This window comes from Ascidia mentula, chromosome 9 (genome assembly GCF_947561715.1).
Source record: "Ascidia mentula chromosome 9, kaAscMent1.1, whole genome shotgun sequence".
NCBI lineage: Eukaryota > Metazoa > Chordata > Ascidiacea > Phlebobranchia > Ascidiidae > Ascidia > Ascidia mentula.
The window spans coordinates 3,553,091-3,572,109 of record NC_138574.1 but is presented as its reverse complement, the minus strand read 5'-3'; the positions used below and the strand labels follow the sequence as shown (position 1 = coordinate 3,572,109).

Below are 19,019 nucleotides of genomic sequence, written 5' to 3'. Positions count from 1 at the left end.
TTTATTCCTTCGCCCCAGAAGTGGATGGTGTACCACTTACATTTCGTGCATATCTTTGTTCAAATATTTCTGAACAATTTGCATATACCAATTTTTTTTTTCTTTTTTGTTGTTGGTTCCTATTACATTTGTTAAACGTGGCCCCGCCTTTGGATATTCGTACACGTAGTGCTTCGTTCTTAATTAACATTTTCACGAAACAACTTGGTCATCTGCTTTTGATCATACTCCTGGAAAAACTTTGAGCCTATCGACAAGCACTGGTTTAGCTTATGCTTGTTTTTGTGTTAAATATTGTTTCCATATTAGCACAAACTGTTTGTGATTAAAATAAATCTATCCGGAAGGTAGCGCTATAAGGCAACTGTGTTTATTTTGGAGTCCGGTCAGGTGGCGACGTGACAAGATTCACAATCACAACATTCTCATTGAGAATTTGTTAAGTGTGTTGTTGCTGGCCTGGGAGTGGTGGAAGGTTCAGGATAGGTTACAATTAAGTGAATTTATTATTGTGTACAAACCCCAATTTGTAATTTTTATTTGTAAAAAAATTAATTCACAAATAACCCAAAATGTTTAAATGTTTTATCTTAAAAATGTTTTGAAATTCTATGAGAATGATGCGCGAGTATTTGTGGTAGCAAAGCTATTTGGGTGTTAACAATGTTCTTGGGCATTCACTTTAAGGTATATATATACTGCAGACAATTATAAGAACTATTAGAATTGCAACTTTTCCGCATAATTCATAGTTTGTTAAGTGTTGTATATATAACATTTAGTTTCTGAAAAAAATGATTAATTGATTGTTAATCAATGTTGTTTTTAGTGTTTTTGATTCAAAAAACAAGAAATGTCTGCTCCCACACCCACTAGCACTGATTCTGAACATCCGCGTATGAGAAGAGTCGACTTAACAAGAGACAATTTGACCCCTAGGCAACGGGAAACCATGGAAAAATACAACAAGCAACAATACGCGATTTTCAACAAAAGCCATGGGTCAAGAAAATTTTTTTGGGCTTTTGGTTTGTTGGGAATAATTGGATCTATTTATGGTTACACTATTTACCAGATGTCAAAAGACAATTTGATTGAAGAACTTGAACAGGAAGTGCAAAGCAACAAGCAGTAGTGCTACCTGAAATAACTGGATCAAAAAAACTTTGTGCTTCACTGCATGTCAGTTACAGTGAACACTTTTGAAATGACGTTATTTGTAAAAGTTTTGAAACTCGATAACTTGTTTGCTATTTTCTTCATATCGTGTTGTTTGTTTCAAATGCTTTGAACTTTCCCTACTTACAGACCATAATGATTGTTAGGGCTTATGTGTTAATAACAACACTTTGCTTTATTCAATGTGCAACAATCGGTGCTGCAGTGGATGAAGGGCTGTATGATGAAAAGGACAATGTAACTGTTTTTAACGGCGACAACCTGTTGCAAACCCTTTCTACCAGGTAATTGCAAATTTATTATGTTACTACTGTGTGCTAACCAGGCCCAATGCTGCACCTACTTAGCTATAGGAGCTCAGCAGTTTTGCAGGGTATCGTATGGTCAAGGAACACAGGTGCACAAGAAGAGTTACATGCTAGTAGCACTGGAGTTGAGATGGTCAAGTATAAGGGCCTGAGCAGGGGGGTAATCCTGCCTTGCCATGCGATAGCTTGTAACGCTATATTATGTTGTATATTTATTCTTGCAATCCTTGTAGCTTTGAACGATCGTACTTTGTGTGACGAGAAATGTGCATCTAGGTAGTATTTTATGGGTATTGTATGTATACTCAACAGCTCTAGTGCTCTTAATATTGTTTGTTTTATGTTCTATCCAAACTTCCTAGCATAAAAAAATATTTTTGCAGCAAAACTCTTTGGTTGGTGGAGTACTACTCCTCGTGGTGTGGCCATTGCCAGGAATTTTCTCCCATATTTAAAGCTCTTGCAAAGGATGTTGCAGGTAAAATAAAAAAAAAATAAAGTATTTTTCTGTTGTCACAACCTTCTGCCTTATTATTATAATATGCATATATTTCTATTGTTCATATTGTATGCACCAGATTAGCTATTTGTTTGTGTATGTTTCTAGAATGGCACATGTTGCTTAAAGTTGGTGTTATCAATTGTCCAAATCCAGCAAACTTGCAGATATGTCGCAATATGTCCATTCTTGATTATCCAACACTCAGGGTAAACGTTGCATGTGCCTTGTGCTGCCTTACAGTGGTTTCTTTGTGCATGCATTTTTTTGCCAGAATAAGTTATATGTTGCTCTTTGCTTTGTCATCTTTGTTGCTGGAAAATACAAAAAACTGTCCAGGAAAAAGTAAACAGTTAATTGGTGTGAATGTTTACAATCTATTTTGCAATTTTAATCTGTTTTTAAGTCATTGCATCAGCTAGTAAATATAATTATGTTTTTTTTTTAAATTGTGTTTTTTTGCCAAAAATAGTAAAAGGTGAATTTTTGTAACAATTTGCTTTGTTTTTATTGTACTTTTGCATGGTTTAAATTTGCTTGATTTGCATTCCTACTTCATCGCATTATTTCTAACATGACATATATTTTGCACATTGTCTGATAATTTTTACCAATCTTTGCTTTGTGCAACTGGGACCTCAATGTAAAAAACTAAAAAACACACTTCTAAAACTTACATTTTTACCCCAGGTTGGAGTTGGTTGTTCCGTGTTGGGGCAATCAACTGTGGTGATACTGCCCCTAGTGGCGATGAGAATTTTTTAACCTGCCATAGACATCCGCTGTGGGTTAATGACTATCCTGTGTTCAGGGTAAAATTGGTGGCAAAGAGAGTTAAAATGTAGCAGATTAGTAGACTGGCTGTGGGATTAGTCATTCTATAGTGTCAGTGAAATATGTTTCAATCATAGAAGTTTGTTGTTGAAACTGTTTCACTTTTTTTGCGTATATTTTTCTGCAAAAAAGTGATATATAGATTTTTCATTGTCATTTCATTAGCCTTGATTCATTGTTCACTTTGTGATAAATTACTGCACAGTACTTGTGATTTATGTATGCATGCTTAGGCTGTATTATGTGCCAAATTATTTAAACATGTTGTTATTAATTGCAGTTTTATCCAGCCTTTTCGAACAGCAGTAATCCAGGAGAAACATACACAGGCAAGTATATATAGGTTGATAATATTGTTAAAGTCGGTATTTTACAAAACCTTTCATATTTATTGAAATGGAGCACTATTCGATCTTTGCATCTCAATATATCAGAGGTTGCCAAAAGCTCCAACTCACAGACCATAAATTATCAAAAATTTTACTGGCAGACAAATTGGCTACAGAAGTAACATGGACAGTTTATAGTTTATAAACTAAACTGTTAACAATAATTGACATTTATATATTGCAACCAAAAGCAAAAACAATGTGCAGACAAGTGATTTCTAACTGCACTAGGAACACTTTTCTTAAGCCGTAATAATTTCAACCCAAGTTTGGCTGCCCAGATTAAATCACCAGAAGTTCTGGCCCCAAAAAAGTTTTCCTGTATCTTCAATACAAAATTTGTGTTGCTTAGTTGTAAAAGAAAGAGTTGGTAAGCAAAAATTCATATCTTGCAGGAGATCAGGGGATAAGTGAGATCAGAAGAGAGATCATTAATTACATTTCGAGGCACATCAATCAACTTAAATGGACTCACGAAAGACCCAAGCCAATACTAAGAGTTTCAGGGTGGGTCCATGTTTGCTTAACAAGCTTCTGTATACTCATCCATGGGCAACTATATTTTCCTTCAAAGATATGAAGAAGTTATGAATGAACTTTCACCATCAAAAACCACTGAATCAACCCAGTACACCGCTGTTATTTTTGAAGATGAAAATTCATACATTGGAAAAGAAGTATGTACACATATATACAGTCAATCTATTTGTTTGTGATGCACTTATTTTTTCTGTGTTTTTTATAAACATTTTTAGGTTTAATTCAACGACAGTTAAAATAATTATCAAAAGATAACTAACCAATCACAGACATTTTATATGGAGGCCATTTGTTATTACTTTGGAAATGCAAAGTTGTTTGCAAAACTTTATTCTACTTAAAGGTAATTCTTGATACATCGTCCTGCACCAACCTATTTGTCCGTCGTGTGAATGTGAACAGAGCCGATGGGGAACAACTTGCCAAAAAACTTGATATCAATCTTGGGGATCTCCCACAGGTTGTTGTCATACACCAAAACAAAACTGTCACAAATATCAACGTGTAAGTTTCCTGTTTTAAACCTAAAGTTTTTTCCATTAGTTTGTGTCAGCGATCACATTTGCTTTATTTATTGTTTTCAAAACAAATGTTTGTATATGAAAGCAACATATTTTTTTGGTATGAAAACAAAACTATTAGTATGCCCGCTAGTGTTAAAGCTAGCACAGTGCTACTGTCAACAGCTGCACTGATAAGACCTTTCAGGTCGAAACAGTGTGTGTACACACCCAGTCTGCAGCTCTCCAAAACTGATTTTAAAATGAAAAATTTAGATTTGATCCACCAAGGTTATTGCACGGGCAGTACAACCATTTTATCTGATTTTCTCATGTGTTTTTTGTTTTTGCAGAAAACTGAAAAGTCGCCATTTTTTCACTTACCAGTTGACCAAACTCCCTGGTGTGGGAGAACCCATTGCAAGATTTGATTCTCCTTTTTCTCAAAACCTCTCAGATTCCTTCAACAATGTCAATCAAGTCACAGTTGACTACAGAGATGTTAAAAGGTGTGTGTATATTTTATTAAATAACCACAAGGGAAAAATAATCGTCCATCACTCTTTGTGAGTTATTTTAGATCCAAGAGCTATTATAAATATTAAAAAAAAAACTTAAAAAAATAAGTCTGTTTATTATAAATAATATTTTTAACAAAAAAGCTTAATTTCATGGTCATTCATATATCTCTCATATATGTCATGTCTATTTGTGAGCTTCTAAATAATTTTTGCTTACTCACTATTTTTTTTATTAAGGAGCCTGGTGTATCTTGCTGATATAGAATCTGCAATTCGTTACGCTCTCACCATGGAAGTTACAGCTGTAAAAGTCCTTGAAGGCAAGAAGTTAAATGGATTGAAGACCTTCATTTCTGCATTTACGAAGGCAAGGAATGTTAATTGTGCTAAATACCCTGGTTAATACTGCATGTTTGTGTATGGATTGATCTGATTCCATATTACAATTAAAGTATGCTCACTGTTTAATGTGTGTTCCATAAGCCAGCTGAACAGTACATATTTTAATTGCTCATTGTAAAAGTTATAGGCCTAATTAAATTGGAAGAAACATGCTATATTTTGTCTCTGTCAAAATATGAAATGCCAGGCTGAATCAATTGCCCATCCATACTGCATTGTTTTGATTTGAATTCAAAGTCCGGTCATTTCCCAAATTTACATTTGAGTGTACTGATTTTCTTTTGTTACCATGGCAATATGTTGTAAAACTTTTAAAACCTTACATATGTTCCCAATCAACCAACCTTTTGAAGCAACATTTGTTCATTTTCCTCAAGGAAGTAATAGGATATGGTAAATACAACAAATGTGTGTTGAATATTGTGTTTGTTTAGCTCGGTGAACATATGCCTGGTAGACCCAGCACCCTTGAATTTATGCTCGACCTTGAAGAATGGCTGCGACCTCAGCAGAGCATCAACTACAACAAGTGGGCAGAAAAAGTTAAAGAAAAATCTGTAAGCAAAGCACTGCGTATATACGTATATTAGATAATGTTAAGGTAAAAATTTTGTCAAAAGTAGTAACTAAAATGTGTGCAAACATAAAGCATGGTTACTGTTACGACATGACAAGTCTTATCATTGCAGCTACAGTGACCAAGTCTGCAGCTCGCTATAAAAAAAATAACATTGTTGGCTATACTGCTTTTACATAAAGCATGGTTGTTTAAAAGGTTAGGATACATGATTTCTTAATATGTTTCCACTGTAGAAAAATCGACACCTGCCACCAACGAATAAATTGTGGGTTGGTTGTCAACCGAGTAAACCAAGTTTACGTCGATATCCATGTTCGTTGTGGACCCTTTTCCACACCATGACAGTTGCATCATTCAATGCAAAACTTCCAGGTAAGCTTAGAGGTATCTCTTTGGTCTCTAACCTCCAATGCACATTTATATGTTGTTGGTGATTACGAAATAATTTTGCAAAAATAAAGGACATATCACTGACTTACATTTTGCTAATTGTCAACCACTATCATTTCTCTACTACTGTTGATTCAAATTGACATGAAAATGCTAAAGGAATGTGTAAATATAAAAGGCAAGCCATGATTTGCTGCATTCTTTGATAGTTTAAAAGAAATTTATGTTAGGTGGTATATTCTGTTATTTTGTTGTTGTGGACAACTTGTGGTATAAGATTTTCACTTTGCTACATTAATTAACATTAATTGTACTCGCTTTCTCAAAAGACCAAAGCTTGGTACCTGATGCAATGGCATCTTACATCATAAATTTCTTTGGCTGCCGCGAGTGCAGAATCAACTTCATGAAGGAAATTAAAGAAATGCCTTATAAAAACTCTCCTGAACCCTTTAGTGCCATCTTGTGGTTGTGGAGAATTCACAATAGTGTAAATGAAAGGTAATCCAATCACTTTGTTGTTGCAAAACATAATTACTCAGAGGTGGTTATTGCCCACATGCTGACATTTTCAATGAAACTTACATGCATTTTTAGGTTATAATTACGTCCAAAACTGTATTTATTTTGGTTACAGAAGTAGTTAAAAGAGTAACATCAGTTTTTCTTGCTGTTTTTAAACAAATAACCTTTTAGAAAACTAGCAAGTAATGTATTTTATATTGTTTTGTCAGGTTACATGCAAACTCATCCACTGAAGATCCAGCTTTTCCAAAAATTCAATTTCCTCCAATGGATCTGTGTCCAAATTGTCAAAACCCTGACAACCAATGGGACGAGAGCAATGTGGCAAAATATCTAATCAAAAGATATTCAAAGCAAAATGTTGCCATGGATTACGTTAACTTAGATGAAGAGGAGAATGACGAGACAAATCAAGATAAGGTAAAATCAACACTAGCCATTTGATGACGTCGTTAACATGTAAATTTTTCCTCTCTAAAACTCATTTAACAATTATGTTGCACAAAGAAGATTCTTTCTTGTTTTTTATCCTTACCATAAACAGATACCTCAGTTGACAGAGCTCACAAATAGAAGTTACACAGTAACAAAATCTGCATCAAGTATTCTGATGATATCTGATGCAAACAATTTACCAGAATATCAAAGCATGTCTTCTATAAACAATGAAGAATCACCTTTCATTACTGTTATAAATACCAAAGCAACTAATCTTCAATCTGAAAACCCGCTGGCTGTGGATGCGATTGAACATGTTGTTTACACAAAACAAACTGTCGACATTGTCACAATCGCAAGCAATAATTCGGCTCAACTTTTGAATGATTCTGCATACCAGTCATTGGACGGTGGCATTTTACTTGAAAACAACAGTGACGAAATTTTACCAACTGTAAGTACTTCTTCGAAAGCTACAAGTCAAACAGCAACTTTGCAAGCCAATTCTGAGCCTAATCAACCATATCAACTACCTCGCAATGTTAACAGTGAAAAATCTGATGAATCTACTGACGTGATAAACCCAGATGCCAGTGCACAACTATCGCTGGTTGAAATGGCCCTCAATAACAAGTTGCCAGATGTTATACAAGTGGGTTTGCAAACTGTTGCCCATCCAGACGGTGATGACCCACAGTCAGTTTATCTGTTCGATCCTCTTGAAAATGTGGATGAAGCTGTGCTCAATCAGATTCCTCCACCTCGTCTGAGAGAGGATCATGCACCACAAATGGGTTTTCCTCATGAGCAGGATTCAGAAGAGGAAGCTAGCATAGTCGAAAATATGTTAAAAGAAGATTTAGAAAACACGCGGCAACTGGAGAGTGTGATTATTGAAGCTTTAGTTCGTCCAGTAGCAAATAAAATTCGTGAAAAGGTAAACAAGGACGTAGAAGTAGTACGTCGTAGCTGAGATTGTAGTGAAGATACTCAGTCCCTGTGGCTCATCTTCATTTTTAACGATAGTGGTAGAAGAGAACTTCGTTTCTTTCATGACCTGCTACTTACTTCCTTGGGTGCGACAAATAGCATAACTAGATATAATGTGGTAATGGCACCCAAATCAGGCAAGAAAAAAAGTCGTTTGTGACTTTCTTTCGTATTTTGCTTTTGTTTTTGAGAAGTACGTTACAAAGTATAGCACTCACACAAATATTTTATTTCCACTTCCACAGCTTGAAGAAAAAGCAAGACCTCCAATCTCAAAACAAGAAATATGGGAAGCAAGACTTCAAAATGTACAAGTTAACAAAGATAATAACCATCAAGGTGGAAAAAATTCTTTTCATCCTCGTGCTCTGGGCTCGAATGTAGTCGGTCGAAGAGGGCTTGGTTCATTTTCTGGAAGTTTCCGCCTTCAACTTGGATTTAACCAAATGGATTTTAATTTATGCCTTCTTATGTGGGTTGTGTCAATAGGTGGCGCCCTCTGTCTTTTCTGGGGTTACAAATTCCGAAGAACTTTGTTCAGTCGTAAGAAAAATTACAAGCATGTAATGTAGTATCAAGGGTATATGTAGGCACTAGAGTTGGTGGCACTTAGATTTTGATCGGAGATGTTTTTTTGAACGGTTGTGGGTACGAATAAGGTTGAGAATTACAGTGAAATCGAATAGTTATTTGTTTTCATCAAAAGATATTTTTAAAAAAATCTATATGTAGTACAATTTTTGCAATACACAAAACACCAAAAGACATTTTATTGTCTTTTGGGAATAGTTCTGTTATATGATCTGTTGATGGGGAAATTCGGACTATTTATTACTTAAAGAAAATACACATTGGTTTGTTTTTATTTGCATAGATGCAACATAGTAATTGTACTAGGTTCGTTGTGCTGCTGTGAATACACATGCAGTTTTTTAGTCTTTATAGACGTTAATGAAGCACAACTTGGTTTGAACTGCTTGTTTTTAATGTCCATCATACCCCACATTTATTTCAACATCCAGACATTTTTTTGTTCCAGCAATACATCAAATCTGTATTTTTTCACACAAGTTTGTTAAAACCAAGCCATGATCCTAAATATTGTCCCACAGTTTCCGAGTTTTGTGAATTCACTTCCACTGTCATACGCCATCTGCTAAAGTTTCTGCATCTGTTGTTATGATTATGACACAAAAGCAAGGTTAAGTGTTATATTTGCTTGTTTACCTATTTGTTGCTGAAGCATTTACAGCTAGTGCTGTACTATTATTTTGTTTTCAAAGCAGCAACATGGACAAGTTGCCATCATTAAAATATGTATGTCTGCATTATATTTTTCTACTGCATGGGTATGAACCAGTTTTGCGTTTAATTTATTTATTGCTGTATTGCTTTTTTTCTCCATCCAAATTCCTCGTTGCTTTACCAATCCCAGAGCAACAGAAATTTCAAATGATAATTCGAATAAGCAATGATTTTTTAAATGTGTTTGTACTTTTTTAGCATTTCTTGAAGCAACGAGGCCTATTTCAGTGCATACAACTTTTTGCAACTGTGGTGCATTTTTATATGTGCAATAGTTAGTGTGTTATAATAAGCCACATGAGTTGTGGTTTTAAGTTTTTCGTCAAAGTGCTTTTAAGTTTATCTGACACAAGATGTCATCGTTGAGTTGTGTGTGTTTTAGTGGAAATTGCTTCTCACAATCCTGCCACCATTGTAGCGAATTGTTTTTATGATGCTTTCGGTGAATAAATGAGGATAATATGTAGAATATTAAGGTTTTTTTGGTTTTATGATTAAAAGTTATTCTACCTTCGAATCCGTGTACAACACCATCCATGTTACGGTAAGGATACCATGCGTCAGGATATTTTCTAGCATGGCCAGAATTTTATTGTGCGTCAGAATGAAAATATGTATGTCTGAAGGTAGGAAAACTTTTTTTATTATTGTGTAAGCTGCAGACAGATGGCTGCTGTTTCGACCTAAAAGGTCTTATCAGGGCAGCTGGTGTGACTTTCAGACGACTTCGCCGACCAAACGGCCAAGGCTGCAACTTTGTGGTTAGTCACCACACTTTGTATATTATTGTGTTATATCTTAAACATAGATATGCCACACTGTTATTGTTACGATAAGATTGAAGGTTAACATCTTTGCCATAACAAACTGCATAACCTTTTAGCTGTTGTAGTAAAAAAAGAGAATTCTTGTACAACGCAAGCGATTTCAAAGCTGCAGACAGGGTGTGTACACGCATTGTTTCGACCTGTAAGGTCTCATCAGTGCAGCTGTTGAGTGGCACGCAGGCACACTAATTTCCACTTTGTGGTACCTTTCGGTCAACGTCGATCTGCAGGGTACCCGATACTGAGTACCGAACAACAGATACGACGAACCACTGTGGAGCGCACTATGGCCAAACGGATCTGCTTGGTAACCGATAGTGCAAAAGGCAAACCACCAATGTAATATATGTGCAAAAAATTATATTGGCTTTTTTGCAAGCGATTTCGTTTAACGATTTTCAAATGTGTTGTCATAACAGTTTTTTAGAGATGAGTGCGTTACCGATTCATGAAAGTTGGGAACGCCTGCGTTAGTTAAGTACACCTTTAGCCTACTTAAACAAAAGGTCAATTGTGCCAGAACAATGCACATCACTGCAGCAATCGATTGATATTGTTATTGCATCTAAACAGATGAGCTTTTCAAATTTTCGCTATTCGATGAATTTCGCAGGTGGTTTTAAAGCCCTCTGTCCTCATTACAAAAAACCTCCATAGTATATAGTCAATAAAATCTATGTATTTGCAACAAAACACGACGCATCAAAAGCTGGCACAACACACTGACAACTAGTGTAGCTCGGAACATACAGTTCAACGGGAATGTTCATGCAATATATGAGAAAACACAAAACTTCAAAAACACGTTATACAACAAGATACAAATAAATTTTGGCGAATCCAACAAATTTTGTTCAAGATGAATTGCCTAATTGATACAGAAGGGATATGATTTTGATGAAGTTTACCGATCGTTGAAAATTAGCCTACATTTACTGCGAAACCACTGTGCACAATTATTTCAGTGCCGCATGAGATATCTTTTGAAATAAAAAGTAAGTTTTATTCAAAGTTTAAGACGCACCGAGGTATTGGCGTTATTTGGTCGTAATTTTTACGGCATATAATTCACATATGGGAACATTTAACACGCTACACAATGAATAAATTCAGTCATCAAACTCAAACATTACATTTGGCAAATGTTGCCGCAAATCTTTTCAGTGACGACAACTTTAATATCTTCAATGACGTCTAAGGTGCCTTTGGATGATGGGTAAAACACCTGAAATTCAAATAAGCACAAGTTGAAAATAAGCATAAACTAACCAGAGCAGAATCATACATAAGAATTTTGTAGAAAGTTCGCGTTCTAGGGGTTAAATTTCTTTATCATTTTCACCTACATTGCATGGTTTATAACTACCAAATGCTTTTAAGTCTGCTAATCATTTAACAGTGAAAGCCGAAGGAAATTGCTGACAGACTTACGTTAGCTTCAATTCCTGCAGCCACATCAGTAAGATGTTCAGTTTTTCGTGGTTTTCCTGCCAACCTCCTGGCCGGTTTCACAGACACCACCATCACCTTGTAAAAAAACACAAAGCTTACTTAAAAATCTAAGCGCTTTGACTTTAAACCACAAGACGTACAGTTGCATCCATATCTTTGAGGTGTTGAATAGAAGCTGGAACGTCATCGTCTCTGCTGTTTTGTCCGTCTGTGATGACCACCACCATGTCGGGCTTCTTTTCTCTGTTGCCGCTAGACGGAGCTAAAGAGACTTGCGCGGCGAACTGCAAGGCAAGTCCTGTCCATGTTCCTATAATCGAAAATAAAGTTAGCATATATTTCATACTGAAAATTGAGCATCAAGCAAGGTTACAATACTGCTGCCTCCGTTGTACTTCAGTTATTAGTTTTACCTTTTCCATTCTTTGGTATGCGGTCAATGGCTTCAAGAAGGGTTGCTTCGTCATGACCGGCGTCGAAGGGAATATGGCTATCGTTATCTGGTTTGTTGTTGTAACGGAAGATGGCAAAGTTGGTCGATTCTGGCCCCACAGTAAATTCCCTGCAAGAATTTAAAATTTAGGAATATTGTTGTACATGGAGAATTTTGATTTGGACACTTTTTTCTGTGGCGTGCATTGGAAAAAGTTTGTCAACATTAAAATCTCCTAGTGCCAAAAATACAAATGTTTTATAGCCAACATGTTACCTTCAATAATCATTGCTCATAACAACATGTAAACGTTTCACTGAACATGATTGCTGTCAAATACATTTTCCTGTAGATGGTTTAATTCACATGTGGCGAATAACTGATAAATTTATATTTTCGCTGGTTCTGCTCGCTGGCCAAGACGAACGTAATTAGACATACTTAATGTGTTGTTCATTTTCATAAACTTCATTCATTATGTATCCACATTTCTCTACGTAAATCCGCCACTACATGAAACCTTTCCGCTAATAAATTGAACAACGGCGGATAGACGGCAAAATCGGGTGGTGGCCAATGTCGCAAGCTAAACGCCCAATTAATCCCAAACCTCGACTTAATTGTATTGGCCCGCGACGGCTAATAACCCGGCCTGAAGCTTCGTAACACAAAAGCACTGGCCACAAAAGCAGGAATAACTGGTGGTCTGACTGCTGGCGGTTCGTATGGCGGTTATTGCGTGTGAGCAGGACGCCCAATGGCCTTAATGCCGTGCGCGCAATTGTTTGTCGTTATGGGAGGTTGCGCAACCCGGTTTTATCTCAATCGGAAGACCGACTGAGTCATGATAATAGACTGGGAATTGTTACTGTGTTTTTAATACTTTTACGCCAAAGTAAACGTTTGCCTTTTTAATACGTTTTTTTGCGTTGTTTACTAAAACCTTCAAATCGGTTTGACGTTAATCAGCTTCAAAAAGGGCCTATATTGCTTTGTATATTAAACAGTTTCAATGCGTTTATTCATAAAAACTTACTTTACAAGTCGTTTCACAAACGATTGCATTCTTGCCCAGGTTCTCCTGGTGATACTGCTCGACGAATCCATGGCAACTACCATGTCCATGGGCACATTTGGAGGACACGGTTCTGTGAAATATTAATTGTCATACTATATAGTGTACAAACCCAAAACGTTTTTTGGATAATTCAAAAAAGCCAAATAATAGGTCGATGTTTTAAGAAGTCACTTTGCAAACAGCCATTAAATGTTACCAGTTGTGAAAGGTTCTTGTTATTACTGTTTAAGATTATTCATTTTTTCCAAGAGGTTGACAAGGTTGACATCGAACAAAAACACACAAATATATCACTTACTTCTACAGCAAGGGGCGTCATTGCCAGTCCAGGTTTGATCGTGGAGGCACGTGACTGAATCGAAAGTGGACGGAAAGACGACGTGACCGTCGTCTTTGCACGTGACCTCGCAGGTGGAATTGACTCTCATTTCATCAGTGCACGTCACAATTGCGCCATCCACCACATAAGGGTCACAGGACAATGCTGTAACACACAAACGCACGTGAAAAGTCACCAAGATCGGAACCTATTTACGCCAAAGTACCAAGTAAAAAAATATGACATAAAATCGGTTCGAAACCGGATCAAAGTACTAAAAAAAACTCAACACATCCCCGCTTACGCTCGCATTGGGGGATTTCCCTATCCCATTGCACGGATGCAGGTCCAGTTGGAATGCAGGCGACGGACGAACTGGTGGCCGGGTTCAGGCCGAAACCTCGTGCGCACTCGAAGTGACAAACGCTACCAAGGTTGCTTCCGTCGCTGCAGGAAAGATCGATAATATCGTTCGGTGGAAGAAGTGATGCGTCACAAGCAAGTGCTGTAACATGAAAGACAACTGAATAAAACTTGTTGGGAAATTGTTTTTTTGTGGACACAGTAGCAATTTTCATAGCACTGGCCTAACTGACTGAAATAATGTTATGTTTGGGCATGTTTAAACATAGTGTGGTGTTGTTCTGTAAAACTAACTTTTCATTTGAACAAATGCCTGATATGTTTGCATTTCTCCACAACAAACGATAAATGTTTTGGGAACTGAAATCCTTATTTTACACTTTAATTTAACCGGGTAAATTTAAATCAGGCAAAAACACATCAAGCACAGTTTCAATTTAAACATAGAATCGCATCTTTCATAAGGCAGTAAAGCAAAAGCGTGATGGTTTTCACGTGTATTTCTTCGGCAAGGAGCTTTCAAGTGATGGTAAATATTTAGATTAAAGCCATTCAGAACAATCCCTTTACATTAAACAGCGTTTACGAAACGTTCACCGAGCGAGACAAAACCCATCCTATACAGACATGCATGTGAATCATCTAGTTTAGATGTACGTTGCGAGTGCTGAGGGCAAAGGGGCAATGAAGATATATTTCTAAACGCCAAACCCGTAATGTTCAATTGCGTATACGGCGTTATGTTGCTGGTAATTTGAGCTGTAACGTGAAGGATACTCTGTTTTTTATTATCTGTTTGAAATACTTGACATTGGCATAGGATTGCATATTTTTTATAGTCTACTAGCAGTGTTCTTAAAATACGCATTAAACATTTGCGGCAAATGCATGTTGATATTAGATTGCTGTAAATGTGTGTAAAACCCAACACCATTACACTAGCCAGCAGATCCAAGTTCGATCGACGGGTCAACTCGGTTCATGTGACATTTTAAAGCATAATTTTGTCGGGTCGGTGATTCTGCCGACTTTAATGGGCGTGTTAAAGCGTTGCCTCAAACACGAGCCTTAGTTGATACAAAACAATCCGTTTTGAAACAGATTTCAGCAGAGTGAACAGAAACAAACTGCGAAATTTTTACTTTGCGAATAATTTTAGACACCAGTGTTCATCGTTGCGGTTATGAAAACTTATTGGTTTACTACAGAAGATGTATACCTGTTAATTGGGAACTTTAGCTGCCAATACAATACCGCTTGTTGAGACGTATGATGTTCCAAACATTTTAAACATAGAACAGCCCACATACCTTTGCATTCTGGTGCTCCGCCGTTCCAAACCAACCCGAATTCTTTGTCCATCACACAATCAATCACAGCTCTGTCGGGTGCCACTACTTGGTCCGTGGACATATCCTCAAGGACGTAACCGGATTTGCACTGGTACATGCACCGCGATCCAATGAAGTTTTCTCCTGAGCAAGCGATGTCGCTGTTTTCTGTTGGTTCTTCGGCCGCCGGACAAGTTACATCTAAAAAGTAAGATATTGTAGAAGCAATTTAGCCATAATGTTGCAGATAGTGTTTTGATCTATAGTGTCTCATCATCAAAATGCCACAAAGTGGAAAAAAGTGCGTGAAAGTTAACCCGCATGACCATGCACTGGTAAGAACTGACAGGAAGGACCAGTGTTCACTATTTGCATCTCACGCAAGATATAAATTTACAACTTTCAAGGAAATTAGAAGTGTTTTTTTGATCACGATGTGATTTTATTTCAAAAAGAGAAGACGTTTTTTGTTTTTGTGGTTGTGGAAAAAGTTCTTTAAACATTACCGGCGCATGAGGACTCGACAACGTTTATGTTTTCATCGGTGTCCAGGCCATTTTATTTCTTGTGTTTATTGTTCATTCGCGTGGTAGTTATCAGCACAAAACACAAATTTGATTTTTGATTTAAAACATTTCCTTCAACCTACCTTCATCCTGTAGCAAAGCAAGGGTAACTTCATCCCAAACGTAGCTACCGTCGGGAAGTTTTCTGCACTTTCTTCTCACAGGTTGGATCATGATAATCTTCTCTGCCTCGTTCATAGCGCATATGGAGTCGGCACTGTTTCCATCCGTGCAAGTTGTGATTGGAACAGCAATGCTTGGTTCTTCCATATCTTCGCATTCAGCTGCAATCAAATAACAACGTATAAATGCATAAGCCTGCTGGCTTGGGTTGCATGTTTTGAATTTATATAGAGTGTAACATTTTTTCAAATAGAATGTACATTTACTATAATACGGCTATAGTATTCTGTAATTTTATAAATCATATAATATTCTGCACCCCACGCAGGTAGCAGCACATTTATTAATTAAAACACAAATTAACATCAAATAACACAACATCTGTACCTTTCGTTGGCTTCTCTGGCGAGTCTTTCCTAATCACAGGCTTAACTTCCTTAGCTTCACCCCAACACTCGTCCGAATTAGCATTGCACTTGTCGTCATGGCAACAGCAGTAGCAGAAAGAGTCGGCGACGTTTGGTTTGCAAACTGCTTCGTTCTGAAAGCAAGGTTTCCGGTGAGGCAATTGTTTACAAACGATTTCGAACGCTCTTTTGTTTAGAGACAAACCCCTTTGTGAGGTGAACAATTTGACCACTGCATATACAAATCCCTCTTTCACAAGCCATGTGTTAGTAGTTAAAGAAACTTGGCAAGCTTTTTGGGGTGCAGATCGTTTTACAAGGAATTAAACATTAATTTAAAAAATAAAAATGTGATAATATATTCCTAAAAGCCTAATAACTATGTCAAAAATATAAAACACGCCAGATATCAACCGAATTTCTTAAACTATATTTTACCTGGTTCAGGTTGTTAATACAAGCTTTGCGTTGCTTGCACTGTTTTGTGATCAACCTTTGCTGGCCGAGGTAACGGATAACAGTTTGACATGACTCCTGTAAAAACAAAAGCATCTTAGTTCAATGCAAAGCTTTGAGGAAGAGAATGATTTTTTTCTGATAAATCGATCACTATACTGGGTCCAATATCAAACGCATACATTCCTAGAATCGGTGCTGTTTAAAATTGTGGGTTAATCAGGGTTACCTGGTTGCTTCGGCATGGTGAGGCTGTTCCTTGCAGCATGCATTCTTCGTCCGATTTGGCGTTGATGCACTCATAGCAGACAGTAGCTGTAAACATTGCAACTTTTAAAGCAACTGTTAATTGATGTTGTTGGATTTTTTTCATGCAGCTGACGTAAGCGCAACATAAAATGTCATGATTTGATTCCCGTCAAAATCCCCAAAACACTATACGCGACACCATTATCTTTTACAGTTGCCAGCACTAAATGTTTTGAACAACACTGTTCAAAAACAATGCCGTATTTGTCAATTTATATGTGTAAAATTTGCACTGCAAAACGTTATTTCAAGACAACGGCTTGAAATAGCGAGTTATTTACGAAAATGTTGTTTCGTACTGTTAACGTATTCAGTTATGTTTTGGGATACATCAGCAGCTGTTGGCTCGGGTTCCGGCACACCTGTACATACATTGCAACACATATTTATGGAAATCCGTTTCTTAACCTTGTAACATTTATATCGTGCGTTTTCACATGAAAATATTTTTGCGTTGCTGGACCACAATACGACGATAAAATAAAAGTTAACACCAACAGTTAGTGTATCACCATATTGTATTTTCACCAAAAAACTGTAAATATTAATTAAATGACTCTATAGTTTTGTGAACTAACCTGTTGCAGCAACGATGACCATGCACCAGCAGAAACTGGCAAGGAAAACTTGTTTCATTTCCATTGCAATATAACAGCCTAGAGTTTTGTCAATAACTTCCTGGGTAGGACTTATTCACGACAACTGTACAACAAAATACATCGACTGCTAAAAAGTCTTCTATTCCTGTTTGGCGCGCTGTGTTCGTGTGACCACTGCAGTCACCGAGTGCCAAGTTTAAACGCGCCCATTTCATCACCAAATAGTAAAAGTTACGTGCCGCCCTGAGAGAAAGCTAGTCGCTTGCAAACTGTGTGTGACGTCACAATTGCCACACTTGCGTATCGTCTTCGCGCTTTGTTTTGCAAGCGTGTAAACAAATGCCCCTTGAAAATCGACTGCTTATTTCGTGAATTAGGCGATTGGGTCATCGTAAACATGCTGGTATTGGTTTAGGATTATGCGAAGCTCGTGTTTCCAATTATTCTGTGATTTGCGACAGTTATCGAAATCTAAAGGATGATTATGACCACAATAATTGTTTAGCCGAAATGGGATATTTCAAGGCCTTGTTGCCAGACTGGCAAAACAAACAACGAAACTGAAGATCTGTTACGCTGCTTCGATCACCGCAATCCGAATTTTAAACATAAATGCGAGAATTCTCAAATATTAAAACTTTCGTATTAAAAGAAGCTGCTCGCTAAATGGACTTAAGCACTAAACAATATTTGAGCTCCCGAACGTTTTCTGCCTGGCTACTACTTACCGTATTTGCACAGTATTTTAGCGTTGAATTGCTAAACACGTGCAAATCTAACCCTCCTATTCATTCACAACCTTCACACAACATTTGATGTTGCTGTTTGTGAGGTCACAATGAACCTGTGATTTCTGTAGCTCGAGCCCAGGCTTTATATACAGCTTGCTTACTCCCCTTGCCACAATAAATCAAAATACTAAACGTTCCATCACTAAAAAAACCAACAGTTCACGACAGACGCAACTTTTATTGTCGCCCTAAACCCGACGCAAAGGTGTTCTCTGTTCCGTCGTGTCGACAATATATCTTCTGCTGTTTACATCAAGGTCTAGACCTTTATGGGTGTCTGATTATACTAAACCAAGACATGCTTTAATTTTATTACGTCACTTTGACAGACAAGCTGCCAAAATCAGGTGGCCGGATAGTGTCGAGAATGCATTAATGTGACGTCTAATGTACTTGGTAAAGACCTGCGTAGGTGCGTAGGGTTTAAATATTTTAGTGGTGCGTCAGCCAGGTCGCCATTATAACCTATTTTTAAAATATCAGACATATCATGATTGGAAAAATTAAGGCGTCTTACTAACGGCTGACGTGTCTAAATTAGGCTGAAGGCGAATAAAAGCTTCCA

At 37.1% G+C, this 19,019-nt stretch overlaps 2 protein-coding genes across 2 annotated transcripts; one reads left to right on the top strand and one right to left on the bottom strand.

Annotated features, from left to right (window-relative positions):
- The first annotated feature begins 1,136 nt into the window (after window positions 1-1,136).
- LOC145913016 (sulfhydryl oxidase 1-like) lies at window positions 1,137-9,869 on the top strand. Its single transcript, XM_083000522.1, has 14 exons — window positions 1,137-1,463; window positions 1,871-1,965; window positions 2,095-2,195; window positions 3,101-3,149; window positions 3,605-3,716; window positions 3,784-3,886; window positions 4,093-4,253; window positions 4,603-4,758; window positions 5,008-5,137; window positions 5,607-5,729; window positions 5,986-6,124; window positions 6,472-6,643; window positions 6,877-7,087; window positions 8,341-9,869. Exons 1-14 carry the CDS (start codon window positions 1,315-1,317, stop codon window positions 8,665-8,667), a joined length of 2,028 nt encoding a protein of 675 aa, XP_082856648.1. The 5' UTR covers window positions 1,137-1,314; the 3' UTR covers window positions 8,668-9,869.
- A 1,487-nt stretch (window positions 9,870-11,356) lies between these two features.
- On the bottom strand, window positions 11,357-17,706 carry LOC145913846 (uncharacterized). The gene is made up of 13 exons (XM_083001607.1): window positions 17,643-17,706; window positions 16,985-17,070; window positions 16,738-16,833; window positions 16,280-16,433; window positions 15,853-16,053; window positions 15,183-15,404; window positions 13,814-14,014; window positions 13,489-13,674; window positions 13,149-13,260; window positions 12,093-12,241; window positions 11,820-11,989; window positions 11,659-11,754; window positions 11,357-11,452 (listed from the first exon to the last, which is right to left on the bottom strand). The coding sequence occupies exons 1-13, from the start codon at window positions 17,704-17,706 to the stop codon at window positions 11,357-11,359; spliced, it is 1,833 nt and encodes a 610-aa protein (XP_082857733.1).
- Between the last annotated feature and the right edge of the window lie 1,313 nt (window positions 17,707-19,019).